The sequence below is a fragment of the Trypanosoma brucei genome, chromosome 4 (assembly GCF_000210295.1).
Source record: "Trypanosoma brucei gambiense DAL972 chromosome 4, complete sequence".
Taxonomy (NCBI): Eukaryota; Euglenozoa; class Kinetoplastea; order Trypanosomatida; family Trypanosomatidae; genus Trypanosoma; species Trypanosoma brucei.
Window position 1 is genome coordinate 1339744 of NC_026737.1, and position 27263 is coordinate 1367006.

At 49.2% G+C, this 27263-nt stretch overlaps 12 protein-coding genes and 1 pseudogene across 12 annotated transcripts, besides 1 other annotated feature; all 13 read right to left on the reverse strand.

The window, feature by feature from the left end:
* Positions 1 to 172: 172 nt before the first annotated feature.
* On the reverse strand, positions 173 to 1738 carry TbgDal_IV5240 (annotated as a pseudogene).
* Positions 173 to 1738: a sequence feature.
* A 1427-nt stretch (positions 1739 to 3165) lies between these two features.
* TbgDal_IV5250 (T. brucei spp.-specific protein) lies at positions 3166 to 3981 on the reverse strand (the record flags this gene model as incomplete). The annotated part of the gene is made up of 1 exon (XM_011774814.1): positions 3166 to 3981. One exon carries the CDS (start codon positions 3979 to 3981, stop codon positions 3166 to 3168), a length of 816 nt encoding a protein of 271 aa, XP_011773116.1.
* Positions 3982 to 4821: 840 nt separating this feature from the next.
* Positions 4822 to 6159, reverse strand: TbgDal_IV5260 (hypothetical protein, conserved; the record flags this gene model as incomplete). The annotated part of the gene is made up of 1 exon (XM_011774815.1): positions 4822 to 6159. The coding sequence occupies one exon, from the start codon at positions 6157 to 6159 to the stop codon at positions 4822 to 4824; it is 1338 nt and encodes a 445-aa protein (XP_011773117.1).
* Positions 6160 to 8963: 2804 nt separating this feature from the next.
* TbgDal_IV5270 (hypothetical protein, conserved) lies at positions 8964 to 9353 on the reverse strand (the record flags this gene model as incomplete). The annotated part of the gene is made up of 1 exon (XM_011774816.1): positions 8964 to 9353. One exon carries the CDS (start codon positions 9351 to 9353, stop codon positions 8964 to 8966), a length of 390 nt encoding a protein of 129 aa, XP_011773118.1.
* A 1015-nt stretch (positions 9354 to 10368) lies between these two features.
* On the reverse strand, positions 10369 to 11193 carry TbgDal_IV5280 (hypothetical protein; the record flags this gene model as incomplete). Its single annotated transcript, XM_011774817.1, has 1 exon — positions 10369 to 11193. One exon carries the CDS (start codon positions 11191 to 11193, stop codon positions 10369 to 10371), a length of 825 nt encoding a protein of 274 aa, XP_011773119.1.
* A 69-nt stretch (positions 11194 to 11262) lies between these two features.
* On the reverse strand, positions 11263 to 11814 carry TbgDal_IV5285 (hypothetical protein, conserved, (fragment); the record flags this gene model as incomplete). Its single annotated transcript, XM_011774818.1, has 1 exon — positions 11263 to 11814. The coding sequence occupies one exon, from the start codon at positions 11812 to 11814 to the stop codon at positions 11263 to 11265; it is 552 nt and encodes a 183-aa protein (XP_011773120.1).
* A 676-nt stretch (positions 11815 to 12490) lies between these two features.
* Positions 12491 to 13708, reverse strand: TbgDal_IV5290 (hypothetical protein, conserved; the record flags this gene model as incomplete). Its single annotated transcript, XM_011774819.1, has 1 exon — positions 12491 to 13708. The coding sequence occupies one exon, from the start codon at positions 13706 to 13708 to the stop codon at positions 12491 to 12493; it is 1218 nt and encodes a 405-aa protein (XP_011773121.1).
* A 634-nt stretch (positions 13709 to 14342) lies between these two features.
* On the reverse strand, positions 14343 to 15542 carry TbgDal_IV5300 (hypothetical protein, conserved; the record flags this gene model as incomplete). The annotated part of the gene is made up of 1 exon (XM_011774820.1): positions 14343 to 15542. One exon carries the CDS (start codon positions 15540 to 15542, stop codon positions 14343 to 14345), a length of 1200 nt encoding a protein of 399 aa, XP_011773122.1.
* Positions 15543 to 16325: 783 nt separating this feature from the next.
* On the reverse strand, positions 16326 to 20834 carry TbgDal_IV5305 (hypothetical protein, conserved; the record flags this gene model as incomplete). Its single annotated transcript, XM_011774821.1, has 1 exon — positions 16326 to 20834. The coding sequence occupies one exon, from the start codon at positions 20832 to 20834 to the stop codon at positions 16326 to 16328; it is 4509 nt and encodes a 1502-aa protein (XP_011773123.1).
* A 119-nt stretch (positions 20835 to 20953) lies between these two features.
* TbgDal_IV5310 (hypothetical protein, unlikely) lies at positions 20954 to 21310 on the reverse strand (the record flags this gene model as incomplete). The annotated part of the gene is made up of 1 exon (XM_011774822.1): positions 20954 to 21310. One exon carries the CDS (start codon positions 21308 to 21310, stop codon positions 20954 to 20956), a length of 357 nt encoding a protein of 118 aa, XP_011773124.1.
* A 543-nt stretch (positions 21311 to 21853) lies between these two features.
* TbgDal_IV5320 (hypothetical protein, conserved) lies at positions 21854 to 22651 on the reverse strand (the record flags this gene model as incomplete). The annotated part of the gene is made up of 1 exon (XM_011774823.1): positions 21854 to 22651. One exon carries the CDS (start codon positions 22649 to 22651, stop codon positions 21854 to 21856), a length of 798 nt encoding a protein of 265 aa, XP_011773125.1.
* A 1500-nt stretch (positions 22652 to 24151) lies between these two features.
* Positions 24152 to 24949, reverse strand: TbgDal_IV5330 (hypothetical protein, conserved; the record flags this gene model as incomplete). Its single annotated transcript, XM_011774824.1, has 1 exon — positions 24152 to 24949. One exon carries the CDS (start codon positions 24947 to 24949, stop codon positions 24152 to 24154), a length of 798 nt encoding a protein of 265 aa, XP_011773126.1.
* A 745-nt stretch (positions 24950 to 25694) lies between these two features.
* Positions 25695 to 26819, reverse strand: TbgDal_IV5340 (hypothetical protein, conserved; the record flags this gene model as incomplete). The annotated part of the gene is made up of 1 exon (XM_011774825.1): positions 25695 to 26819. The coding sequence occupies one exon, from the start codon at positions 26817 to 26819 to the stop codon at positions 25695 to 25697; it is 1125 nt and encodes a 374-aa protein (XP_011773127.1).
* Positions 26820 to 27263: the final 444 nt, after the last annotated feature.

Consider the following 27263-nt stretch of genomic DNA (forward strand, 5'->3'; position numbering starts at 1 on the left):
CGCGATTGGGCCATTCACCTTTCCAGTCAAGCGGACCCTCCTCGCGACCACTTGATGAACAGCAGCCATCCGCCCACCCGAAGGCAAACGGCAGCCCCACTCCAAGAACAGACATGCGTGTAAACTCCAGCCCACGTGTTCCCGACCTCTTCATGCCCGTCTGTTTTACCACCTATTGTTTGCCACCGCCTTGAGCATTTCCCAGCGAACAATAGCCCCGACCTCGCTCACAGTCAGACGGAGTCCATGTATTGCAGACGAGACCGGGGAATGTACCGGGTTTTAACATGGATGTGCCCAATATGACGCGCAAGCACTCTAGAAATGCTTGTGAAACGGATGGGTACGCTGTGAGCATTTCACTCAGCTCGTATGCCGACTGTTTACGTTGAATCGCCGCGGTAGCGAACTCTACGATAGTACTTGCGCTCCATCCCACTACGTGAACGCCGAGAAGCGTCTTTTTACTGTCATTACTCGCGAGTATTTTTACAAACCCTTCGGTGTTGCTTGCAGCCACGTTGCGACTGCAGAGTTCAAACCCATACTTGGCCACTACATACGATACATTTTTTGCTCTGCACTGCTTTTCGTTTTTTCCCACGGAAGCTACGGCACTGTCTAGGAATACAATTCTGGAATGGTCGGGGTGAAGCGGCTCCGTTATGTGTGGACTGTATATATGATCTACCGCCAACCGCCCCTTCGCTTCGCCCATACTCACTGACCTGTCACGACCTGTTGCGTCTCCCACGGCGTAAATGTGTTTTTTGTTTACACACCTGCCAAACTCGTCTAGCACAAGTACCCCGTCGCGCACTTCGCAGTTAGTATTACGTAGGCCCAGTCCGAAGTAATTCGGTCGGCGCCCAGTCACGGTGAGGCCCCGCTCCACTTCGTACGTCTGAAGTTCATGTGTCTTGCGGTGCATGATGGTATAGCGAACTCCATTCCCCGAGGTGCCGTCATTTGGTGTCTCCTGGCCATCACTCTCACTTTTGGTCAGTGATTGTAAGCTGTACAGCAAGCAATCTTGGTGCACCTCTACGCCATGCTTTTCCATTCCCTTCTGTATCGTTGCTGCCATATCATCATCTTCCTTCGGCATTATGCGCTCCTTCTTGTCTAGTAGAAACACCTTGGTCTTACCAAGCCTGCCGTATGTCATCGCGGATTCACTGCCAAGCGCGCCGCCACCCACCACTACCATGCTTTTTGGCAGCGGTAACGTCATAAGGTCATCGGAAGTCACCACGTTCTTGTGGTCCACGGGCACATGTGGCTGCGTGACAGGGGCAGAACCTGTGGCGATGATGAAATAATCAGCCGTCACCGTTCGGTACTCCTTTGCCTCGCGGCTACTGACCTCTAACTCATGAGGGCTAGCAAAAGCGGCGCGACCGTAGAGTAACGCCACGTTAGAGGCGCTGAGGGCAGATAGTACCTGCTTTTCCCGCGTCTCGCTCACCTCTTGCAGTTTCTGCAGCATGCGTTCATCATCGAGTTCCATAAAATTTGAAATGGTAGTTCCATACACCCGTTCGGCGGAACTTCCCCTCGCGCGCCCCAAAAAGTTTGACATTTCCCACAACGTTTTCGACTGAAGTGTGCCATCCCACAGATCGCAACCACCAATACGCTTTGCTTCTACAAGACAGACCCGTTTGTTGTAGTCCACAGCTCGTAGGGCTGCCGCAATGCCAGCGGGACCGGCGCCGATGACACATACGTCGAAATGTGTTTTGCCGAGCGACTGCCAGTAGACGAGGTGTGGTCGCTGGTGCGTGAAGGAGAAACGTGTGTGCCGTAACACGGTAATGATTCGTGCCAAAGTTACCTGATTTACACCCAGGCACCAAACCGAGCAGCGCGGGGTACCAGACTATGCCAATCACCTCACCCGCAGCCTACATACTGGGATTGGGCAATGACTAAAGAGGGAAAAAAATTGTTCATCACCCTCCTCTTCGTCCGTTTTTCAAGGGATGCAGTCACCTTCTGGTGTGTAGTCTCTCTACCGCCAGTAAAATGGAGTGTCGGGGATGAACTACAGAAGACAAAAAGCAAGAGAGAAAAAAGAAAACTATGTATGTGTGGGTTGTGCGAAAGGGTTAACAATTTCAGCACCCGTCACATTGCCCCAAAACACCTGAAGTGACAAACAAAAGCATGTAGACGTTAAAGTTAGAAATAATGCATATGCACATGTTTGACGCTCATTTAGTTCTCGGAAAACAAAAATAAAAAAATTGAGCGACGCTCAACCCTGAGCCCCCCCCCAGTATTGCTTCTATCTGCATTAATGTGTCAGAATACTTGCAACCAAGGGAATCAACAATGAGGGGGACAACAAGAACAGGAGGGGAGTCGTGGGGAAACAAAGACATCTGACGGCATTTTTCTGCCTCCATTATGCAGTAAAAGTAACAAGCACATAAAACACAAACACTTGCAAAAAAATGTGGAAAATGGAGAGGTAGAATTAAAAGAAGGTGTTAGGACTCACCTACTTAGACCCCAATGAAAAACAAGTACTAAAGGTGCCGGGGGTAGATGGCCGACAGCAACATCGTGCGCGGGGCGAGCTACTACCACAAGCGTAATGCATAAATATGACTATTTCGGCTTCATACCCCGATGAACAAAGCTATGTGTCGCATATTCACATCGTGCACTACGTGGTTACACATGAAATAAAACAAAAATGGGAGTCGTCCAAGGTGACTCAGGTAATCCTACCGCTGACGGAAACATACATACATATTATGGAGAAGCATTAAACAACGCGCTAAAAAACGAAAATGGGAGGCAAACTTAAAGAGATGAAAAAATAATCACTTATTTGTGAAAACAGGGTCCCATTTGGGATGTAATAAAAATAAGGGAGGTGAGAAAACCACAACTAAAGTAAACACGGTGACATTAAAGATAAAACCACGGAAGAACAATTAAACTGAGAAACTTGGCTCAAACAAGGGAGAGCAAAAAATACATATACGAAAAATAGGTGAGTGTTTGTGGACGGTAACCCCCGCAGCTTACATCCGGTGTGCTTTGCATAGGAAAATTCCCCTCTGCACGTATGAGGTTGGTCAACGCAGTAACGTTTTGCAGGCCCCCATGCTTTCTCTCGTTACCACTGAATTTATCAACACCACCAGTGCTTCACGGTGTTGGTGTACAACGATCCATCGCTGGAGAGAACAAAAAGAGGTCCGACCCGTCAGATGTTGCGTACGTGTTATTACCGTTAGACTGCAGGCTGTATGAAAAGCCACGAGCTCCACAACTATCCCTACGCAAGGATTTTGTCGAGGTAGTCTGCAACTCTCGTACCGCCGCCAGGCCCCTCGTCCCACGTCCGCTCAGTGAGACCTGTGTGTTACTGCAGGAAAGTCCATCACTCAGACTGTATGGCAAAGCACTCGCCGGTTCATCCGCTTTTAGGATAAAATGAGAAACTGGAGTTACCCTCGACGTGTTGAGCCCTTCACTGTCACTCTCAGGTCTGCAACGATGAGATGCGCTCAACCTGTGTTGATCATCGGAACCACTACACATCTGCTCCCCACTTGCGATAATCTCCGTACCCACCACTTCTGCGGGTTTTGGGTTAAAATATGGTGTCAGTGCACCTTCCCTCGGCTCCGATACCCCAAGTGAGTGTACGGGTCGCCGCAAGTGGCGTCGAAAAATCTGTAAGTTGGGTGAAACCATTTCCCTTTCATTGTAACTGCTATTGACATTGCCAGTGTCACAGTCGTCTTCGTCGTCATCCGCATCTATATCGTCCTCAGTCACCTCGGTCCCGGTTGGTACGGAACCTCGGCAAAATTCACCCGGCCGATGTACATTATCGTTGGTGTGGCCTGTCGTCGCATTTAGACCACCGCTGGTGATATCTCCGTTGTTTTCCCTTGCATGCAATTTCTCCCCACGATCGTGCTTTTTTTCTCCAATCTTTCCCGCAGCAGAACCCATTGTTATCTGATGATAACAAGCCCGGTAACGGTTAGCCGCAGCGACGACGGGAGCAAAATCACCAACGACGGTGACAACTGAACAAAGGGGATGATACACGGCAGAAGTGAAGTAGATTTTCCTGCTTAATATTTTTTCCCGGGAGGGGAAGGGGGTGTACAAACTGTTGTATACCACTCAAACCCTCTGGGCTTCTTTTCCCGTTATACTTGCCTAGGTTACTATTTACACTCCTCTCGAGCAGAAGGCAATGATACTATTGACTGTTGACCGGTTGCTAGCGCAGCGCAAAAACCTATGAAGTCAAAACGGGAAGGAGGTAGAAAGTAATGACAACGTGAGGATGTGGTGCATTGCAAGTGCACGTGTGAAGTGTTACCTATAAAACATAAAATAAAATGTTATGGCGATGTTAGCCTAACACCGTTGCAGCAACCATTTCTGCGTGCAACAAAGCAGTTTAAAGAAATAAGGGAAATCAAAGGCAAACTGTTCATCAGCTTCAGGGATATGATCCCCAATTAACCTCTTCGCTCCTTAGCGGTATCAACTGCCTGCTTTCACAAGACCCTCTACACCACAAACTGTTGGTTTGCACACCCCATCACGTTCCCGTAGCGGCATCTTTCCCCTTGTCTGGCGTAGTGGCTACCGCTTTACTCGGATGTTAAAACTCATGCAGCTGGTGGGGTGTGAACTTTTCAAAACAGCTTGCGACCTCCCCCTCATTAGGTACGGTGATGGGTAACGAAGCAGTAGAAATGCCAACAGGCTTTCGCTATTGTTTGATGGGGAGTCAACAACATGTTTACGATGGCACATGATCTGCATTTCCTCACGTTACACATTCATTCCCCAAGGCAAATGTACTGCGGAAAAAGCACCAGCGACGACTGCTATTATTAGTGTTGTGATGTCCTCCCTCAGCACCCAGTCCCACCATATGACTGTGACACGGCATACAAAAAACACCGCGGTCAGAAGTATAGCGGCGGCCACGCCAACTGCTATCTTCACGTAAAAGAGATAATGTTTCTCCTCTGCAAGGTGCCTCTTTACCTTCCAGTATTTCTCACGAAAGTAATGACATGTTTGCTCTCCGTCTTTGCAGCATCCTGACATAGACCTCAGAACTAAATTCCTCTTTATGAGTTCCACCTTTATTATCTCGTCGCGGACAGAACAGTAGTTTCTCATCAAATGGTTTTGTTCTTCGGCGTATGATCTGTTGCCTCTCTCATGCCGGTCGCCGTACTCGTGTCTTGCTTTCGTGATATCACCGAAAGGTTCAGCTTCACCATCTTTGCATTGTAATTGACGCCCCGCGGCCCTCAGTTGCAATTGCTGCAGCTCCCATTCTTTCACAGTTAAATTATCTTGCTTTATGGCCTTCTGTAACTCACAGAAATGGCACGTCACGGCGTCTGCGAACGCACGCCAACGCGCTGGTTCCACAGTATTAAGTTCACCGCCTAGTTCGGTAGGGAGAACCGCTTGGTCGAACCATTGTAGCAGGAAACCTCGGCGTAGTTCGGCTTCAGACACGACGACAATAGAACCTGATATATCTTTCAACGCTCTGTTAAGCAGCGGCCGAGCTACTACCGCCGCGATTTTGGACATATTCACAATAAAGACCCGCTCTATGAGCCCCGGGTAGAACCTGCTAATGCGTGTCGCAACAGTCTTTTGGAAGCATAACTCCATACTCTTTAACACCTCCGCGTTCTGTTGATCTATTAACAAAATTACACGGCAACTCTTATTTTCTTCACGCAGTCTTGTTGCATACGTCATAACAACATCAAGCATCTTGACGTATTCACTGTGATTCTTTACACCTGTTGCGTATCGTGCGGTGCAAACGTACAGACAGACCCGTCCGAGTCGGTCTGACCCAATGATTTGGACAACTCCGCGCGCAAGTTCGCTATGAATGTCAGTATCGACGTTGGTGTAGTTGCACAACTCAGTTCTCTCCATCGTTTCACGCTCCTCTACGATTCTTATAGTCTCCGGGACGTTAAAATCCTTACTCTCGAGGAAAGCATATAACCAGCAATCAAAATGTGTGTGTGCAATACCTATGCGATTTTTCAGGTCCTGCAGTTGTTTCCGGTGGGTGGTTGCTTCGTATCCTAGGTGGGAAAGAAGTACGTCAACTTCATGAGTAGACATCCTCCAGTCCCCCCTTTTTCCACTCTACAACTTCGTTACGTTCGCATAAAATACCAGAAGGACCACCTGCGTGCAACACACTGCGGAAAATTTTCCACTTCTTCCCAACCTCTAAACTAGCGTAAAATAGTAATAAAGTAGGGAAAAATATTGAATACAATAATGATGGAGCCGACAATATTTTCCGCTTCGGCTCCATGAATTTCCACGCTCTAACGGTGATCAAAGGGGGGAAAGTAAAGAAAAGAGAGAGAAGCTGCTAAAACAGACACAACTGTGTCGCCACAATATCCCGCATAATCATCCAATGTGCGTTTGGTGCCAATGCAAAACAAAAAAAGAAATGCGCTCTTCCCTACCCACAGCAAACGGTTCACACTACGTCCCCGTAATCTCACCTCAATATCAAACTAAACAAAAAAACCAAAAAGACCATCTAAATCATATAGTAGTGATACAATTTCAACCAAATTTGTGCACCTCGCAGCATATTTGGCGAAAACAGTGTTGTCACCACGGCTCAAGTTCCCTTCCGGATTAGTTTGGTTAAACAATATAACCCATAGGATGTAGAAAAGGATATCGTGTATACCACTTCCCCCTCACTCAAAAAGGGCCAAAAATACGACGGTCCCTCCTTTGATTTTCGTCACAGGGGATTTTGTCCACTGAAAGAGCGGCAAGCAATCGATTAACAGTCCCACTGGCTGTTACTATGAAGATACCCACGAGGTGCAGTATACAATCTTTTGGCAACCACTTATACTCAGTGAACCTAACAGTCCCGTGCGACAAGAGGTGCGACTGAGGTCTCCATAGGTTAGATTTTATGTTGATTATACATAAACAATACAAGAAAATCTCACCAATTTAAGGTTTCTAATAATTTTTTTTGACGCCGGTAAGGTTAAAGTTTATTTTATAGTACTGCGGCGATCCACTGCACTGGGCCCATTACGGGCAAAGATCTCAGCTGCACGAAAAAAATACACCACTCAAACGCACGTATTCCTCATTTTTTTTTTTTGCGACTGAGCAGCTCAAACGGCGTTAGCGCAAATGGGAGTCATTTTGCACACAGCAACTAAATGCCAGATGACGACACCGGAACGAGAGGAGAAAGTTAGAAGCAGAGGTTGGTAGACTGAAAATAGGCACTTATGTATTCGTGTACCGTCACAAAGTTGTACTTTTCAAGATTTCACCAAAACCACTGAAATGGTGTCCGATACATCCCGGAAATCGCTGAATCCCCCCCCCCTGTGTGCCAACCCACGAGATGTGTAAAGCCAATAAGGGAGATGCATCCCATTGTGACAAAAACCACAAGCATTCGCAACTCTCAAGATACCTAATTTCTTCGCATACGCAAGGTACTACGCCTCCGCACATTTCTCCATGAAAACATCATTGATTCGATGTTATAAACCGCCCCCATGGGGTAACACTGCCCCCCATAAAAGTCAATAAATAACTATAGATACAAGCAAAAATAAGGGAATATATCTAAGCGTCCGAGTCAACTTCCGACACTGTCAACTTGTCACGGTAAGTATGATGCAAATATTGCGCTGCAGTAAACGGATTTGCTTCCCTGCAAACGGAAAGGGCAGCGCAGCGTGATAAACCCGGTCCTTGAAAAATTGATACATAGGCTTCCTGTCATCACAGTTAATGACATCTACGGTATATGCCGCCTTCGCAACCCGTCGGGGCAGCGGCGAGTAGGACCATTACCATAACGGGCACCATCACGCAGCTTTCATGAAGAAACGTGAAGAGGCATCATATGTTCCCGTGTGTGTCACTAAGAATACCAATAGATATAAGATCCAATGAGTTCCACAAAACACACATACACATATATGCAACAACAGTAAAATATGAGAATTTATTGACTGATAGAACGTAATACAATTGGGGGCCAGACACCTATGACATGACGGTTTCTGATAAAGCAGTCAGAGGCCACTACAGACTTGGGTAGTCATGTCCTTCATTTTCCGCATTTGTTACCCTCCATGCTCACAAGAGGTCATGGTCGCTGTACACCACTGAAAGACACAGTGCCGAGGAGCAACTTGTTTTCACCGCTTAACCAGCATTTGGTTTTTGTTTCTCCACAGCAGTCAAGATTATTTGGTAATTTCACACGGTGTGAAGTGGCCGAAAGAGTTAAAAACGATACCACCACCCAAATAGACAACTTTTGTCAGAAGCCACTCCGTCCCCTCCGCGCCACGCGGCTGTCAGTGTTGCCTTTTGAGCCCAGTCTGTAGAACGAACCCGCACAATATTTATGTATTGGAATTGTGAAAGATGCCAGCAATGGCCTTACGAAAAAGTTGCTATGACTTTAACTCCTCAATAGACCAGTTTGTGCTCCATCATCACTTTCAGTAAAATGTGGTGGCCGCTACGCCATTACAAAGAGCACCAACGACACGACTTAGTTCTGTGACGATGCAAATACTCAACGGAAAGGGTCCTTTCCTCGTGCGTTTGACGCTGATAGTGATACCCCCTTCCTGAAGATAGCTAATACTACTTCGGCAATACCTGCCACAGACATTTAAGAATGTAGTTGCGTTGCGATGCGGTGCGTTGTAGGGGGAGGGGGTGGAGATGCCAACTTTGCCCGTGGTGACAAAAAATACGGGCTGCCATTAAAACAGAAAGCATAGTAAGTGATTGAAACAAGCGCTCAAAAAGCAGTGTAAAAACAGTAACAGTATTGCTAACGGTAATAAAAGTAGTAGTATCCGTGGGGCAGAGGTAGCCAGTCAGTATGACGCCATATATTGCTACCTTTCTTTCTTCTCAAGGGCGTTGTGCAGCCTTGCAAACTTCATCACGGCAGCACTCAAAACCGTGGCAAGTGCGTGGATGTACATATTTCGTTCAAGGCGCCACTTCCTTCCCTCCCAGTCGATTTCCATTGTCATTTCCGCGAAGCTTGGTTTGCCGCCACTGTACTTCCTCCTCCAATCAATTACTTGTAGAACAAAACCAATGAATGTTGTGACTGTCACTATAGTGAGAACCGACACTCCGTAAAAATTGACTCGTTCGGCATAGCCCATTGCCCGGCTCATGGCTCTCGACAGCAGCGGTATAGGGATTATGAACAAAACGAAGACGATAAATGCAGGCACTATAAGCGCGTTAACCTCCAATGCCAAAAGGCTGACCATCACTAAAGACTTACCTTCATCGACAAAAGTTAAGTGAAATGATACAGAAACGAGTGCGCGTCGTACAGTTTCATACCCTCTGAGTCAAAGCCATTATCAACAGCCATATCGACTTAACGAGTATCACAGAATGCATAACACATGTATGCACATGTTTGGTATCGCATAGCTTTGTTGATTATTCAAACATCCCCCCTCTCTTGGTGAGAAACTACAATGCTTGTACCATTTGACAAAAAAAAAACTTGAGAAATATTTTCACGCGGGGATAGCAGCGCGAATCTTTCTAGAAGGGGGACTAAGACAGTAGGACATTACGCGACATCCAGAGCCGGCACGTCCGTCCCAGTTCATCGCTATTCCATGTTGTCGTTTTCCGAGTGGGTTAGAAAAACAGCACAGGTGGGTGAAGCGGTCAAGTCATTTACGAATGACTTTGCTGTTGGCGATTCGCACCGTCCCAAAGTTTTTTTTTCAAAAAAGGGGGAATGCTCCACTCTTTCACCTCGGAGTTGACAGGTGACCGACATGCCATCGACATCGTGTATCCAAAGCAGCGGCAGCCCGGCCCCAAATGGTTAAACTCCCTGCGCTGAGGTAACGCGCCCCGCATAGGCACATGGAAAATATCCTTACTGATGAGGTTTGAATCACCCGCAGCCCTAGTGCTCCCCGCCGACTACCAAAGAAACAACCAACCCTGTTTCCCCCTTCGATAAACAATGCAATGGGGCGACAAACCTTTATCTCACGGACTGCTGGCCGAAATCCCTGGTGAAACAGCATTTCCGGCTGGTCGTTAAGTGGAGTCAACACGGTACTCACAGCTTACACCGCGCCCGCGCCCACACCCTCGCCTCGGGGGTCCCTCCCTCCCCCAAGAAACGCCACAGCCGCCGCGGGACGACACCATTCGCTGGTCCCACCGCCCTAGGGAAAATGCGGATGTCAGAGGATTCTCACCGCGCCATGCTTGGATCCCTTTACCTTCCCTTTTGCCTTTGCCACCGTTGCTTTACACTAAAGTTGGCTCCCACATGCCCGCGGTCGCGTTCGGACCGTCGTGTTGGGAGCAAAATAATCGCCCTAGCAGTCGACCGGGTGTCTCCCTGTGTGCGCGGGGGCTGTCACCGCTTCGCTGGCAAACCGTTCCACGTCGGCTTCCCCAGCAAAAAGTTTGCCACACAACTCGGTGCCGCCCACAGCCACTCCCTGTTCCACGTAGTGAAAATGCACGTGGGACAGAAGGATTAATAATGCACAGCCGAAACACCGGGTATGGCGCCAACGCCTTGTTTGAAAGAAACTGTCCAGGTTGGCCATCAACACAGGAAGACACACAAGTAAACACGAGAATGCACCAGTTCCATGAGTGAACATGGATTCGAAGGCAAAAAGGGATAAAGGACGAAACAATAATGAAAGCTGTGTCCCCCCCCCCCCGCCTTACCTCACCAATTGTGGTTAAGAGGCGAACCTGTTGGTTTGGAGGACTTTGGGGCGCACCCGGGTGGAGATGTTTCAGATGCGGAAGGGTTGGAAGAGTTGGAAGGGAGATGCGAATCCACCATCTTACGCGAAGTGGGAGGCACGAAAAGGAAGCACGGCAACTGTAGCAAAAGCAACGTGAATGCCAGCGGTGTGTTTGCGCTGTTTTCGCGGCGCTGGAAAGTGTGCAAAGACCGGAAAAATAGAGTTGTGGTTCATGTAAAACCGCATGCGTGCAATGCCCGGTGGTGAAGCAGGATTTAAGAAAAAAAAAAGATAAATACGCGGGGGGGAAGCTTACGAGTTCAACATGTGAAAGGTGTTTCGTAGCAGGGGCTTCGATAATGCACATCAACCTCGTGAGTATGCACGGCCCCGTGGCACCGCTAAAGGGACTACGAGCAGTGGAGGGAAAGTGGGGTTAGCCGTAGCCGCGCCGGTGTTGAAACCAAAATAAAAAAAGGGATGACGTGGAGGTAACAGTTAAAGAAGGAGAGGATAGAGAGAACAGGGTGGGGTTGGAATAAAATGTTCCTAGTAAACTTTTGATGTTCACGGGGCACGTGGGACTCCAAAGAATAAGGAGAGGTGCGCACTTAAGGCACACACAAGAAAAATGCATACTGAATCCGATTGCGCGCTCCGAGGGGTTTCCTGACGCTTTTATAAGGAAGTGGAAGGTGTAAAGTGAAACCCACCAGTGCCCCATACTGCGGCTAAACGTAAGCGAGGCGAGTTGGTCTAAAAGGTTTAGTAGGAAGGATACACGGCGATGGAAAGAAGGACGTTTACAACAAATTGAAGTTGGGTATCCAAGGATTGCTGAGCCACTTGCCCGAATGCACTGCCGTGGAGAAGCTGAAGATGAAACATGAACTAATAGGCTTGATGGGGAAAGCGCCTCGCGGGGAGGCAAAAATTGGCGGGGTTCCTTTCCGTTTGACTCCGAAGGGGAGGCCCAAAAAGAGTACATACCAAAACAGAGGGTAATTCTAAGAGGCAGGACTTGTTTAGTCCCACCAAAATCTGTGGTGAATCATCTTCCAGTTCCTGCGGCAGCTACGGTAAGGTTAACGGCGTTGAGCGTAGCAGTGTCACCCCGTCAAAAGCATTAAAAAACGGAATATATGGGACAGTGGTGACATAATTGCAACAGCAAGACATCCCCTTCATTTACGGTAACGGCATGCGCACAGTTGCTCAAATGACGCTCAACCAGCCGATTAAACTTTCCGTGGGATGCAGCTACGACAGTAACCCTGCGCATACCCTTCCTAACAAGCACCTGCTGGCGTAGAAAATATGAAAAATCATAAGAGACAGCCCGTTACGAGATGTGACCGCAGTGATCCAGCAAGCACATGGCTCTATGGTGGAGGTTTTGAATTCCGCAACAACAACAGCTAAAATCATTAAATGATAGAGGGCGCTACACCGTATAGAGCGGTGGGAAGCATGCTCAAAACCAAACCCGAAAGAAAGAAAATGTGAACAAGGTTGTCGCGGTTCGTCATCAACTTCGGGAACGGGAGCGATTGAGGTTACAATGAGCCGAGCTTTTTTTAAAAAAAAAATCGCCCCTTACCCTTCCCGATTCCTCCACCCCCCCCCCTCCCTACACAAAGGAAAAGAAAAGAAAAAAAGTTACATCAAAACTGCTTCCCTCTATTCATCTTTATCTGCATCCGCCTGATGCTGTGGAAGAAGAGGGAATCAATAAGGCCAGTTACCGTGTAAACACCGCCGCCTACGGCGCACAGTTGCAACACCAGATGCACAATGGATGGATATGGGTGTGTACGCTTGACTGAGACGCGAATGGGAGAGAGATCGTATGATATGAACACTCCTGGTACCACAGATGGATCATGTTTGGCATTGTTGTTCTCTCCTCCCTTTGGAGTCTCCCAACTTGGGGTGAAGTGATGCGTCACAGAGTATTGGTTAGATTCTACCACGCGGCCGCCTCCAACTAATGACTCAATACGGTAAACTGTGGGCACCACCTTCACGAAATACGAGAACCGGCCAATTAGAGGCTCGGATGGATCCGTAGCGCCACGCACATTTGCCATCCCGTCCATAGGATTACTTTGTCCTGGAAACCGCTCACCAAACTCCAGGGAATGCACGATATGACTAAGATTCAACTTCTGTATAGTCTCCCCTTTAAAACTATGCAGGTGTTGACCAAAGAAATTAAACATACGACCCGGTATGAAATGAATGTTTCCCGTCACTCGCGGAACACTAAAGGAGGCGTGCAAGTTACACCCCTCTGTGGACGCACTTGCCGCCGCCATCTTAAGCCGCTCATGCACGCACTGCACAATACTGGCATCGTCTTCGTGGAACTCCCACTGGCGCTCCGCAAATGCGCGCCGCACATCATCACAAGTGTGACAACAGTCCCCTGGATTACTCTCGGCACCGTAGCAACTCGGGCACTTTCCATGCTCAGCTCCGTTCCCATCAGCTGGTTGCTTCTTCATATCCATGAGTGGTCGTGCCTCACCGAGTGGAACCAATGTATCGGGATTCACACGAACCCTGGCAGTGTCTGTCAGAACATTTTCAACGTGCTCACCAAAGGCGTCAATGGCGTCCGCCGTCATGAGATCACATGGCACCCGTGGGAACGTAATGTTTACTTTCATGTGCATGATACCGCCGATATGCGGATCAACGTACATCTCATGTTGTTCCACGGAGGAAAAGAAGTAACGCACCTCACCCACGACGAGAAAAGTGATTATGAGAATGGACGCCATGGAGAGAACACCACCAAGCGCCGTACGCTGCCGGGCATCCCGCTCGAAACGCTCGTCAAACTTCGGGAAGACATCAAGGCGGCTGAGGCCTTTCATGGCACCCCACGACTAAAACAAACGGGCGTTACACCCAGCAAATTATATCGATTTCACTACAACAGAAAAAGAAAGTGGGGTGAAAATGCTAAAGGGTGCCCGCAGGAGGTGTGAGTGTAGTGGTATTAGTGCTGGTGGAAAAATGCAATATGCAGAGTTAGACAAGTTTTGTGCGAGACTCGGTGCTTATCGATACAAGTCATAAAGTACGTGAAACGGGTTAAAGCATACCTGTGGAAGGTTACTTAGCCAAAAAAAAAAAATGGAAAAAAGTGCTTGCCCTACGCGCATTCATATACACTATTTTTTCCCTTTCTATTGCTCCCATTTTCTCTTGTCTAAGTGTTTACGCAGTTGATTACCACATCAACGTTCATATATTTCTTTTGCGTCTTCTTTAATATATACGTGTGTGGTCTCGCGTTCAGGAAGACAGGGAAGCTGAGAGCACAAGCCCGCAATTACATAAAATGTCTACACAATGAACCACAGAAGTTTGTTCCTTCTGTGCGTGAGGAATAGTGAAAGGGGAGCTCACAGAATATCCCTACACACACATACATATGTATGTGCATATATTTCAAGGCGGCCTTTCCAGAAAAAAATATATATATCTAGTCTACGGTAACTCTAGTCACACGGCAGGCACCACTAGTTGCACACGCTTGGTGTCGTTTAAAGAATACCTCACGCTTTGCCCAGAAATCCCACATATGTCGTCGCGATCGCAATCCTGCTCACTTTCCTCGTCCTCAGCGCCTGCCGAGTTCCACGACCCTCGCTGTGTTAACCCTGATACCGTGTCACCAGTATGTCGGGTACTGCGGGCATAATCGTCATCGTCTCCATCGGAACCGGTGTCAAGAACAATACTCTTCTGCGCGAAGCTAACTCCACGAGACATGGAGCGCGAGGACCGCCGTGACCGTTTTATCCCCAAAAGCGGCTCGTTGTTTCGCATTTCCATTAATTGATTTTCCGTTTCCTCCGCTTGACTCGCAGCCTCCTCCCCGCGCCGTGACTCCACATCAAAAAGCGCTTCCGACTGAAGCATGCACAACCTTCGACGATTCTCCAAAGTGGTGAACCTCTCCCGCACGGCACATATCTCCTTTTTCAGTCTCTCTTTTTCCTCCATAACTGCGTCGTAGCTTTGGTGCTGTCGCTGCAACTCCTCGAGGGAATGTTTAGCCTCTTCCACACGGCTGGCGAGATGAACGCACTGCACCTCCGCATTCTTAATCTGTGCCGTGTAGTCCACAATGGGTTCCACGTAATATTGTTGTTCTAGTACCACCATTTGCATAAGCTCCACAGCGACCTTTTGTGTTTGTTCTTCCAGTTGCTCTCTCATTCTCTCGAGCTCGATAATTTGGGGGCGAAGCTCCTCCTCCTCCCTCTTCAGCGACTTTTCTTCCTCTTCAAGTGCAGCTAGTTCGGTCATTGGGGGAGGTAACGTGTTTCTCATCAAGTTTGCGGCATACCGAAAGTAATCACTTGCCGAGGTTTCCGTTCCGGTCCCAGAGGTACGTGGGGAAGCGCTCACGTACCCATGCAGGTTTGGTGCCTGCGCTGCGGGGAATTGAGTAATGAAAGGTGCGGGATTCGTTGCGCGGGTGCTCGTTTCTAGAGAGCCAAGTCGAGGAGCAGTTGCAGCCATAACAAACTCTCCTTGTGCCGCAGCTGTTGGGGGCATTGCGTGGCTGGTTGCACTCAAGTGCTGAGGGATGCGTAATGTCGGCACATCGGGCATTGCAAGCGGCAGACCCGTGTGATACGAAGGAGCCAAACCCTCAGGCTGCCTCTGGTACAGCGGTGGTGTTGATGCGCGCATCAAACGAGTTGCAGCACGGGGGAGCGAGAAAAAAAATCCGCGGAGGAAATACGGGAACAGTCCGTTAGGTGTATTAGGAATGAAACTGCTCTATTACTGTCCGTGTAAAGGCCTATCGCCCAACTCTAAATGTTTAGGGAGGAAGAAAGTGAAAAGGTAGAATAGTCGAGGTGCAAGAAAAAAAAATAGAACGAAGAAATGTCGCTTTCGTGTGACAACAATGGCAGACGACTTTACCACTACTGCGACGCGACTAGGCTACAAACAAACGGTGCTGCAGCTCTTACGGGATTACCAAGCGGAAAATAGAAGCACGTACAAAAAATAAAGAATGGAGGCGCGTACCAATACGGGGTTTACTCTATGAAATATGGTAGTCTATGGGTAAAATTTATGGATGTAAGTGTATGATGCGTCGGCAACAACAACGGTAGTGCTCCACCCCAAGGACAAGCAAAAACAAGATACGAACGAAAGTCACCAAGAAAAGCGCACGCGTGCGGCAAAAAACAAAACGCGGCACTCGTTGCTTCGGAGCACAACCTGTGATTTCTTAACCACACAAGTACTAACTTGGTTCACAGTTATTTAATTCAAAAAATGTAGCGATAACGAAAGAAAAGATCTGAAGAAGATCAAACAAAAGAAATCCCGTCAACAATGACCGCCTCGATGAGGGGCCTCAAGAGGAGCAGAGGGTAGAACAGGAGAGTTCGCAAACAAGTGCCGAGATAATGTAAAGGTGATAAAGTTGGGGCGTCCACGCAGTCCCTCAGTACACTGTCATTTCCGGAACACGAACGTCGCCAGGAGACTTTTCTTGAGAACTTCCATTACCTCGCGAATGTTGTTGGCTTTTGTGCCGTTAACTTCCTCGAGGAACCACACGGGCTTTGACTGATACGTACGCATGAAGGGGTGCAAACGGCGTGGGTCTGAGAGCCTGTACATCGGTAAGGAACCGATGGCCAGCGTTTTAACTGTCCAGTCGAACCGCAGGCCAATATCCCACGGAACATCCAAGCTTTGCCGTCGCACTACCAGTCGGTTCTCGTCAAACTTTTCGATCGCAACACTGCCGTTTGGAAAGATGAGAGCATTGGCAACCAAAGTTGCCTCCGACGGAGAGGAAACGGGTGTGACCGTGGGCAAACCGCTAACTCTACTCGTGGAAATGAGCGGCACGTCACCAACAGCTTGCGTGACAGCAGCTGCAGTTACATCACCTACCTTACAGACTGGTCTCTGGTTGCGGGCCATCACCTGCTTTCTATATCTTTCTAACTTTTTCCTTGCTCTTTCATGTCGCTGCTGTTCAGATAAAGTGCATTCCCGGTTAGACGCAATCCGCGGAGGCCCGTCACTGGCACGATTTCCTCCCAACCCCTCCTCTTCCACAACACATCCTTCTTCTTCGGAATTCTTGCGCCCAGCCCCACCCTCAGCCTTCATGCGCTCAGCCTCTTCTTCAGCATTCATGCGCTCAGCCTCTTCTTCAGCCTTCATGCGCTCAGCCTCTTCTTCAGCCTTCATGCGCTCAGCCTCTTCTTCAGCCTTCATGCGCTCAGCCTCTTCTTCAGCCTTCATGCGCTCAGCCTCTTCTTCAGCCTTCATGCGCTCAGCCTCTTCTTCAGCATTCATGCGCTCAGCCTCTTCTTCAGCCTTCATGCGCTCAGCCTCTTCTTCAGCCTTCATGCGCTCAGCCTCTTCTTCAGCCTTCATGCGCTCAGCCTCTTCTTCAGCCTTCATGCGCTCAGCCTCTTCTTCAGCCTTCATGCGCTCAGCCTCTTCTTCAGCCTTCATGCGCTCAGCCTCTTCTTCAGCCTTCATGCGCTCAGCCTCTTCTTCAGCCTTCATGCGCTCAGCCTCTTCTTCAGCCTTCATGCGCTCAGCCTCTTCTTCAGCCTTCATGCCATCAGCATCTTCTTCAGCCTTCATGCGCTCAGCCTCTTCTTCAGCCTTCATGCGCTCAGCCTCTTCTTCAGCCTTCATGCGCTCAGCCTCTTCTTCAGCCTTCATGCGCTCAGCCTCTTCTTCAGCCTTCATGCCATCAGCATCTTCTTCAGCCTTCATGCGCTCAGCCTCTTCTTCAGCCTTCATGCGCTCAGCCTCTTCTTCAGCCTTCATGCGCTCAGCCTCTTCTTCAGCCTTCATGCCATCAGCATCTTCTTCAGCCTTCATGCGCTCAGCCTCTTCTTCAGCCTTCATGCGCTCAGCCTCTTCTTCAGCCTTCATGCGCTCAGCCTCTTCTTCAGCCTTCATGCGCTCAGCCTCTTCTTCAGCCTTCATGCGCTCAGCCTCTTCTTCAGCCTTCATGCGCTCAGCCTCTTCTTCAGCCTTCATGCGCTCAGCCTCTTCTTCAGCCTTCATGCGCTCAGCCTCTTCTTCAGCATTCATGCGCTCAGCCTCTTCTTCAGCCTTCATGCGCTCAGCCTCTTCTTCAGCCTTCATGCGCTCAGCCTCTTCTTCAGCCTTCATGCGCTCAGCCTCTTCTTCAGCCTTCATGCGCTCAGCCTCTTCTTCAGCCTTCATGCCATCAGCATCTTCTTCAGCCTTCATGCGCTCAGCCTCTTCTTCAGCCTTCATGCGCTCAGCCTCTTCTTCAGCCTTCATGCGCTCAGCCTCTTCCTTCTTTGTCCAAGCATCACTCTGAAGCTGGTTACGGGAAACCTTTTCTGCCTTTCTGCGTGCACCTTTATTCGCTCGCTTCCGCAGAGTTTTTCGCGCTTCAGCAAATTTTCGGGCTCTCTCAGCCTTCTTCCTGGCAGCTTCCTCCTCTGCTCTCTTTCTGGCTGCTTCCTCCTCAGCTTTCTTCCTGGCTGCTTCCTCCTCAGCTTTCTCCCTGGCTGCTTCCTCCTCAGCTTTCTTCCTGGCTGCTTCCTCCTCAGCTTTCCTCCTGGCAGCTTCCTCCTCTGCTCTCTTCCTGGCTGCTTCCTCCTCAGCCTTCTTCCTGGCTGCTTCCTCCTCAGCTCTCTTCCTGGCTGCTTCCTCCTCTGCTCTCTTCCTGGCTGCTTCCTCCTCAGCTCTCTTCCTGGCTGCTTCCTCCTCAGCTCTCTTCCTGGCTGCTCCTTCGGCCTTCATGCGTGCCTTTCGCGCTTGAGCGCGTTTTCGCATCTTTTCAGCCTTCTTCCTGGCTGCTTCCTCCTCAGCCTTCTTCCTGGCTGCTTCCTCCTCAGCTTTCTTCCTGGCAGCTTCTTCCTCAGCCTTCTTCCTGGCAGCTTCTTCCTCTGCTTTCTTCCTGGCTGCTTCCTCCTCAGCTTTCTTCCTGGCAGCTTCCTCCTCAGCCTTCTTCCTGGCTGCTTCCTCCTCAGCTTTCTTCCTGGCAGCTTCCTCCTCTGCTTTCTTCCTGGCTGCTTCCTCTTCAGCTCTCTTCCTGGCAGCTTCCTCCTCAGCTCTCTTCCTGGCTGCTTCTTCCTCAGCTTTCTTCCTGGCAGCTTCTTCCTCAGCCTTCTTCCTGGCTGCTTCCTCCTCAGCTCTCTTCCTGGCTGCTTCCTCCTCAGCTCTCTTCCTGGCTGCTTCCTCCTCAGCTCTCTTCCTGGCAGCTTCCTCCTCAGCCTTCTTCCTGGCTGCTTCCTCCTCAGCTCTCTTCCTGGCTGCTTCCTCTTCAGCTCTCTTCCTGGCAGCTTCCTCCTCAGCCTTCTTCCTGGCAGCTTCCTCCTCAGCTCTCTTCCTGGCTGCTTCTTCGGCCTTCATGCGTGCCTTTCGCGCTTGAGCGCGCTTTCGCATCTTTTCAGCCTTCTTTCTGGCAGCTTCCTCCTCAGCTTTCTTCCTGGCTGCTTCCTCCTCAGCTTTCTTCCTGGCAGCTTCCTCTTCAGCTCTCTTCCTGGCAGCTTCCTCCTCTGCTTTCTTCCTGGCTGCTTCCTCCTCTGCTTTCTTCCTGGCTGCTTCCTCTTCAGCTCTCTTCGTGGAAGCTTCCTCCTCAGCTCTCTTCCTGGCTGCTTCCTCCTCAGCTTTCTTCCTAGCTGCTTCTTCTGCTTTCTTCGCCGTGGTATCTTTCTCTCTCATTCGACTTCTCGCAGATAACTTCTTAGCGCGTTTCCTTTCTCCTTCTGTTTTCGAGCGCTTTTGCCGAGTTTCCAACCTTTCCATCGAAGCCTTCTTCGTTGCTGTGTTAAACGCAGTTTCGTCTGTCACTATGTTCATGTTGTTTTTCTGAAATGTTTTTACATCGACAAATGCGGAGAGAATGGGTCTGCTCACGGAGCTGTTGACGCGCTTCTGTTTTAGCGGATCACCGTTGTTCCGAGCTCTTTCAACTTCACCGGGGGTTTGACACACAAAATCCTTGCTATATACGGGCCCATCCCCATAATTTAATCCCTGTGAATGCATTTCGGGGACGTTTCGGGGAAGCACGCTGGAGATGGCGAGATGCGCGGGGGTCGTCACGCTTTGTTCGGTGTGATTGATGCCGTTTTTCGTGGAAGTCAACTCCACCACTGACGGAGGGAAAGTTGTGTCGCCTTTGGGTTGCCTGGATTCAAATCCTCGTGGGGCGGCATGCGCTTGATGCCTTGACCCGTTCAAATCGTAGTGGGTCTCAACCTGTGTTCCCTTCGGCCCTTCGACACAATGAGTTGCGCCGATATTTCCCGTAGCCATTGAGAGCGCTGTACCACCCCTCCAAAGCCGCTGCCGCTCCTCCAGCGCGCTTACAGTCATCTGGACCGCAGTGGTTTGTACGGGAGCAGCCGTCATAGTGGCTGTTTCTGAAATTCTGGTGTCCACATCAGGTTTTGGAGGTTGGCACTGCGTCCCCTGGTGTTGTTTCATGCTCTTGAATGCCCCCACATCTCCCCGCGTAGGGACGGAGGCTCCCTGCGCGGTCGGCTCCGTTTTTTTCTTTGCTTCTGCAACCAACTTGCTGGCATCATCAGAAACCTCTGTTGTGGGCTTACAGTGCATCCCTAGTTGCTGATGTCCCGTTGTCTTGGTGCCAACTGTCCCCCTTTCCTTATCAGTTACAGACCGTGACTTGGGGTCAATGCCATCGCTAAACTTCGCCACTCCGGGGCGATGTGCCTCGTCAAGCGACTTCGGCGGCATCAATGCGGTTTCGAGTTTGAAAGCATTTGAATTAACAGTCGGAGCAACTCCCGTCGACTGCACTTCTGGTGTGGCAGCGGTTGGGGGGTTGACGCCGAAGGGCGTGTTCTGATGCTCATACGTGGCCTTACGCCCCTCATGTTGGTGCTGCGCTACTGTCGGTGATAGCGAAGACTTTGGAGTCACAAGTTTCTGTGCGTGAGCAGCCGTATGGTGGTGGTGACGGCGATGGCGGCGAGCAGCCATAAATTCTTGATTCAGTGATGGGATGAAAAGTGAATGGGAAAAGAGGGATTACAACTTCAGAAAGTGAGAAGACGCCAAGGAGAGAAGAGGCCTCAAACCAGAGAGGTTAACAAGCGTCTCTAGGCAATGCCCCAACACACAACCGCTGGACACCAGTGAATAAGGCGTTCAAAATAGACTTTAACAAACAGTTTAAACTGAAACTCATACATGCATACATTACATGCCAACTCTTGCAGCAACCGAACGAACGGAATGACCTCTTGTATTCGGGTGCAGGCGAGTAACGTAGCATTTGGTAAAAGTTCGCTACAACAAACAAATTCACTGTGTGACTGCCCCTTCTTGTTTCTTTTCAACGTTGCGCATCGGCCTTCTTGACAAGTACGTTGCTCACGGGCACACTCCTTCACATATAAGAGTTGAAGGAGAATATATGAAAGGGTACTGGACAGGAAATGGACACTAACAGGCATCACTTTTTGTGTAGTTTACCAGTGTAATGATTTCCATAGAGAAACCCACAACCCACGTTGCCCAAGTCTGTGCGGCGGGAAGAAATGCAGGGGGGAAGGAAGTAATAGCATACCTGCGTAAGCTATGCGTCAACGGTGCTTACTGACGTCGATCCCTTTGGCACGCGGCGGCGGCAGCTTCAACTTCAGATCCACAAAATATGTTTGACAAAGGACGGTTTGAGTCACTTCCCTGTTGGTATAACATGTCACAGTTCAATAACCAGCAAAAGATGTTGACTTTTTTTGTTGTCCCCAGTAGCCTTAGCCGATACTTTAACCTTCAAACCCGGCAGATTGGTTCACCCCGCACGCTTCAGCACCCTCGCTTATTTCATCCCCACACAGCACAACCGCCCGTTCCGCAGCTGAGCAGTGTGCCGAAACACAAAGAAAACAAAATGAAATGCACATTGTACTGTTTGGTCGACGAAACGCACCAAAAACAAAAAACGGATCGGCAGGAAGTAAATAACTCTTGGAAGCGCTGTTTTGAAAAAAAAATCAAAAACAATTGCATGTCGCTTTCTTCACCTTAGTTTCCTTCACAGGACGACAAATGCCCACTATCTTTGCCCTCAACTCCGCGGTCGAAACCTCGACAAACTCAATGTTGCTCTCGCGGAGAAAGTCGGCGACTGCCTTCTTCAACTTTGCACCCTCAGGTCCCGAGTGCCGACCGGCACCGGTAATAATTTGCATTTCAGCCACCTCACCCACGGAGGCCTCCCGCAGGCGTTCAACACGCGACTTCAACATATTAACTGCCTCTTCTACTCGCAGGCCATGCATGTCAAAGTAGTCCTTCCCTTTACCCTTGTTTTCGTTGTTGTGCCTCGCAATGGCATTGGCAGCCTCCTGGTTCTTCAAACGCATTTGCTCGCCCGCCTTCTTTGCCTCTTCCAGCGTTAAGCTGACCTCGTGCTTCTTTCCTTCACCGCGTAACCGAGTAACCTCATCAAGTAATTCTGCACGCTTGGTTGCCCACGCTGCTGCATCCTTACGCAGTCGACTCCCCTCAGGTCCCTCATAATCGGGGTTAATGGCTGCGTTTATGATGTCACGCACACGACTCGTAGCGTCACTCAACTTCTCCTTGTTGTCAGCGGTAATGCAAACCCTGCAGCCATCGCTTATGGTAATTGTTGCTCCCGTTTCACACTGCAGACACTTAATGGTGGACCCGCCCTCGCCAATGACGTGACCAATAAACTCCGGTGGCGCTTCTATCACCTCCTGCAGTGGATTCATTTCCCCATTTGCTCCTCCCTCGCCGCCTTCCCGGCACCCCGTGACATGCATAGTTGTAAAAAAACGGTTCCAATATGATTGTTTATCCCTTCACTAAACCTACGTTTAAGGGTAGATGCATTACACCGTGGCAGAAGGTGGCAAAGAACGGAAGGTCATTCACCAACAGGCCAAAACAACTTTCGACTCACCGCCGTTGGATACAACGAAATATGACACCCGTGCACACCCCCAATTATTTTTTCCAACGAGGAAAAGGTTCCGTGGTGAGGTGTCCCCTGTTCCCAAGTGGTTAACGATATCAGTATCGCCTCACCATTATTGCAACCAATTGGCAACGAGAAAGCTTCTTCCCGGCGCACTACACAGCAAAATTAAGCAGCCGCGCTTCCCCAATCGAATCCCAATAAACAAATATGTCACGTACTCATTCAGGCTGGTCTTTAGCCAGATGCCGGTGGATAACCAATGTTTCCACAACTTAGTGTGCTGTTTCTGTCGACGCAACATTCCATAATTATTTATATTTGAAAATTTAAAATGAAACAGCAGATTGCCTTACAGTCGCATCTGCAATCGATTGAAATTCAACTAAAAGATCACACCACAAGTTACCAACGACGTACAGTTGTGAAAGGGAGATGAGACAAAAAAAAAAAAAGGAGACATTCCATCGGCGAGGGGGAAGCGAGTTGCGGCATGCACGAAAAGCTCGAACCTTCGCCTTAGCCAAGAGGTTGTCAACATGATCATACGCACATACTCACGCACATGCACAATTCCATAACTTCGTATAAAATCTCAGTAAGCGAACGCAACCGTCAACGGTAATAGCTGCGGCTCCTATAGGCATGGAGGAAAAACAAGTGCTGCATGCCTTCCGAAGATGAAACCGACAGCCTTGCATTCAAGTGGTTACGAGCGACCCGCGTTCAAGTATGAAAAGATTCAGGGTAAAACAAAAGAAAGAAAAGGGAAAATCCAAAGAGTTGGCGAAGTAAAGCACACAGACCCAAGGCGATCTGCCACGGGTAAAATGATGGTGACTCATTTGAATGTGGAAATTGGTCAACTGTGCACACCCACAGGTATCAATAGCCCTCAAAGAACCCGTGCAGTAGCGTTGCACGGCAAAGTAGGAGGAGAAAAGCAAAATAAAAAAGGTGAAAGTACGTGTGAGAATAAAAACAGAACCCAAAGGAACGCTGACGGTGGAAGTACGGAAAGAAGAAACTGCGCACGCCGTCGTACAGTTATAGCACACAGGCGCGCACAGACAGAGGAGGGGGAAAAGAAAAAGTCGCTATCCAAACCATCCATCAAACCCTTCTTTCCGTTCTTGGTGACGAGTTTTCGCCGTTTTGCTATGGACCCAACCCGCATCTAGAGAGGAGATCGGAATTGGTACGTGAGCAGAAAAGATTTGGTGTTTCTTCATTTCGCTTAATAGAACAAATACAGTGCAAGCAACCAGACGCTTACGCACCTGCAATCCGCCCCACTATCAATCCCATATACACTCCCTTCCATTCGGCCCAAATGTACAGGTGCTTACGCACGGCAATAATAATGTACATTCTTTCCTACCAGCACGTGTTCATCATCCTCTGAAGCTCCATCAGGACTACTAAACCAGAGTCGTGAGTGGGTACTGTTGTCATCCGTTTCATAATACAAGCTATTCTCTACCATCGTGCCGTCATCACCACGATACAAATTTCCCTCAGCGAAGATAAGCAGCGACACAAGTAGACGCGCTCGTTTGTTGTAAAGGAAGTAATGCTGTGAGAAGAGCGCCCGTGACGCCATGGGATCACAACTGGGCGAGGCAAAGCGGAAGTACTCACATCCCTGACTTGCATCAGATGCGTGCTCCGTTACGCGGACCCAAAACTGTCCTACAGCCGGACTGCACGATGAGGGAAATGAGCGCAGTGTGTTGTTGACCTCCGCCCGCACATGGGCCTCATCACATGGCACAAAATCCTCCTCCGTCAGAACAGAGAAGTCATAACCGTCCTCACCATAAATGCTGTTTAGCGCGGCCACGAGAAATACCAACCGGTCGTCGATGTCACTTGGCTCGACGGGCTCCGTAGGCACTACATGCGCACTGTCATCTGATAAATTCAGCAGCGGCGGCACCGGGGCATTTGCACTGCACAATGGTCTAAGCGGTGGAGTTGTTTTGTTCGCGTATTCTGCGATACTGGCGGCGAGCAGCTTCTTCTTGCGGGTACAACGACATGTGAAAGCCTCCAGTCGCACCGTCATGAGACATCCTTGTGCCTCCACACCCTGAAGCAAAGAATTCAAAAACTCAAAACTCTCGAGGGGAACGAACTCCATCAGAACGTCCACGAAATGTAAACCAACTCGATAACGGTTTTCTGATTTTTTTTTTTAAAAAAACCATTGGATACGATTTGAAAAAAAAGAAAACGCACTAGCACGCGGAAACAACTTGCACTGATTTAAACAAGTGCACACAAGTGAATCGGAAACACAAACACCTGGACGTGCCGCCAAAGAGATGTGGCGCCCCGCCACTTGCTGATTTCCACAAGCAATCCTTTTGGATACAATATTAAAATACGCTCAAAAGCCAGCTTTTGGCCCTTTCTCGTGTTGGTGTCTCAGAGCTCTACCAAAATATGTGGGTATATATACTTAAAAGCAGTGTAAATGCTTCTATTCCTGTGTCACGGTGAGCACAGTTATTTGATCTTGTATGACTAAGCGGACGGGATGCCGTCTACGGGAAGGTTTCTACATATATACACGAGTCAGATGGAAGGGAAAGATGGAACGAAGAAGAAGAAGTGGAATTGCACACAACGAGTTGGAATAAATCACCTCTGTTCGCATAAATTAGGTTACCCGATGAGAAGAAAAATAGATGTATGGAAATATGACAAGAAGGTACGTGATGCATGTAACAGGTACGAATGCTTTTCCGCCCCCCGTCCATAAACGTGCGAAGCACGATGTCACGTGTTTGTTTCGTTTCGTCGGTTGTTGTCCCCCTTCTCTATCAGTATTCTATGAGTTGCATAACAGTACATTTATGTTACCCCTTTCGGAAGCAGCCGCCTCACTTCTTTTTTACTTTCTTTAGTTTCGCTGCTACAGGGCGTGGGGAGGTTTTTCCTTTCTTCGCTACAACCGGTGCCTTCCCCTTAGCGGTCTTTTTAATTTGTCCCTTTAGCGGCCGTTCACGCGCGGCGCGACCAGCGGCCCCTTTAGGCTCCTTCTTCGCAACCGGTTCAAATTTCAGGACCTCTACAATCTTATCCTCCTTCTTTGATGCTGCAGCTTTGGGCTCTGTTTTGTTTGCTCCTTGCCGTCTTGCCACCGGCTTCTTGGCTACCGAACTAGCCCTACTTTTACTGACTACAGGTGAACTACGCGTTTTAGCGGAAACCGCCTTTCGCATTTCGTCCCGCACCATCTCCGCTGTCCATTCTTTCGTCTGCTCGCATAACTTCTCAAAATAGCTACAGCCGTTACTCATCTTTTTCTTTAACTCTTTTCGTGTTTGCTCGTTACGCCGTGCCGCGATCTCGTAAGGCTTCCGCTGGAGGGTCGTCAGCACACGCCAGTTACGTTTGCAAGTTGACAAAAAGATAGCGTCCTCCTCCCAACCACTAGTACTGGTTCCATTCTGACGTGTGTAAAATTCTTTCGCAAACACATCGAGGGCCTTATTTGGTAGTTGTGGAGGTGGAATGGAAGCTAACAGAAGCCACGGCCGTTCAATACACTCGAAGAGGTCGCGAATACGACGGTTTTGACTACCTTCCGCGTTCTTACGCTGATCCAACACCGCCGGAACCCTTCGCTTTAACGCGGCGATCTTCGAGTCAATGTGACTCAAGAGAAATTTATAGTTGTCATCCGATGCGTCACCGCTCGCTTTGCCCTCCTCCCTCTCTGAAGGCGGTAAAGCGCTACGACGTGATGAAGTGGATGGTACACCAGAACCGTTAGGGGAACTGATTCTGTCTATGATGGAGCGGGGTTCACTCCCTATGAAGCCATTACGACGTGGCAGGACATCGCCTCTCATAACGCTAGTCGAGGCGCCGCCGCCTATGCTGCTAGTTGCGTTGCTGGTGCTTCCCGAACCTATGTGGGGCCGTGCTTTCGCCATCACAGCCCGCCGTATGCTCGTGGGCCCATCCTTCTCAAATAGAAACAACAACGTCTTCCGAAACATGGGGGATATGGCGACTCACACCCCCTCCGTTCCTGATCCTCTTAGGCCCTTTGAAGGGGAGGGGAATTCGTTCTCACGTTTGAACTTCTGATGCGATGATGGTGGCGCCGCGACCACCGGCAGTATTACCGATATTTATTCTTTTTTTTTTTTTTACGCACCGAGATATGACGACTCGACGCAAGTGCAGCAGGGAGCTGCAAAGTGAAGAACGCGCCCGTCGGCCTACCTGAGAATGAGCTTGACGGGCTGTTTGATTACCAGCCGTAGGGTGTGGAGAAAGACAATGGAAGAAAATAATAAGTGTGAAGAGAGTTACATCTAGGAAGGGTTAAAGAAAATGGACATCATACATTTGTTTTTATTACAAACAGTATTATACCCACTCCACTCCAGTCTTTGTTCTTTTCCTCACTTCACTGGACTCACAATCACAACTGTGAA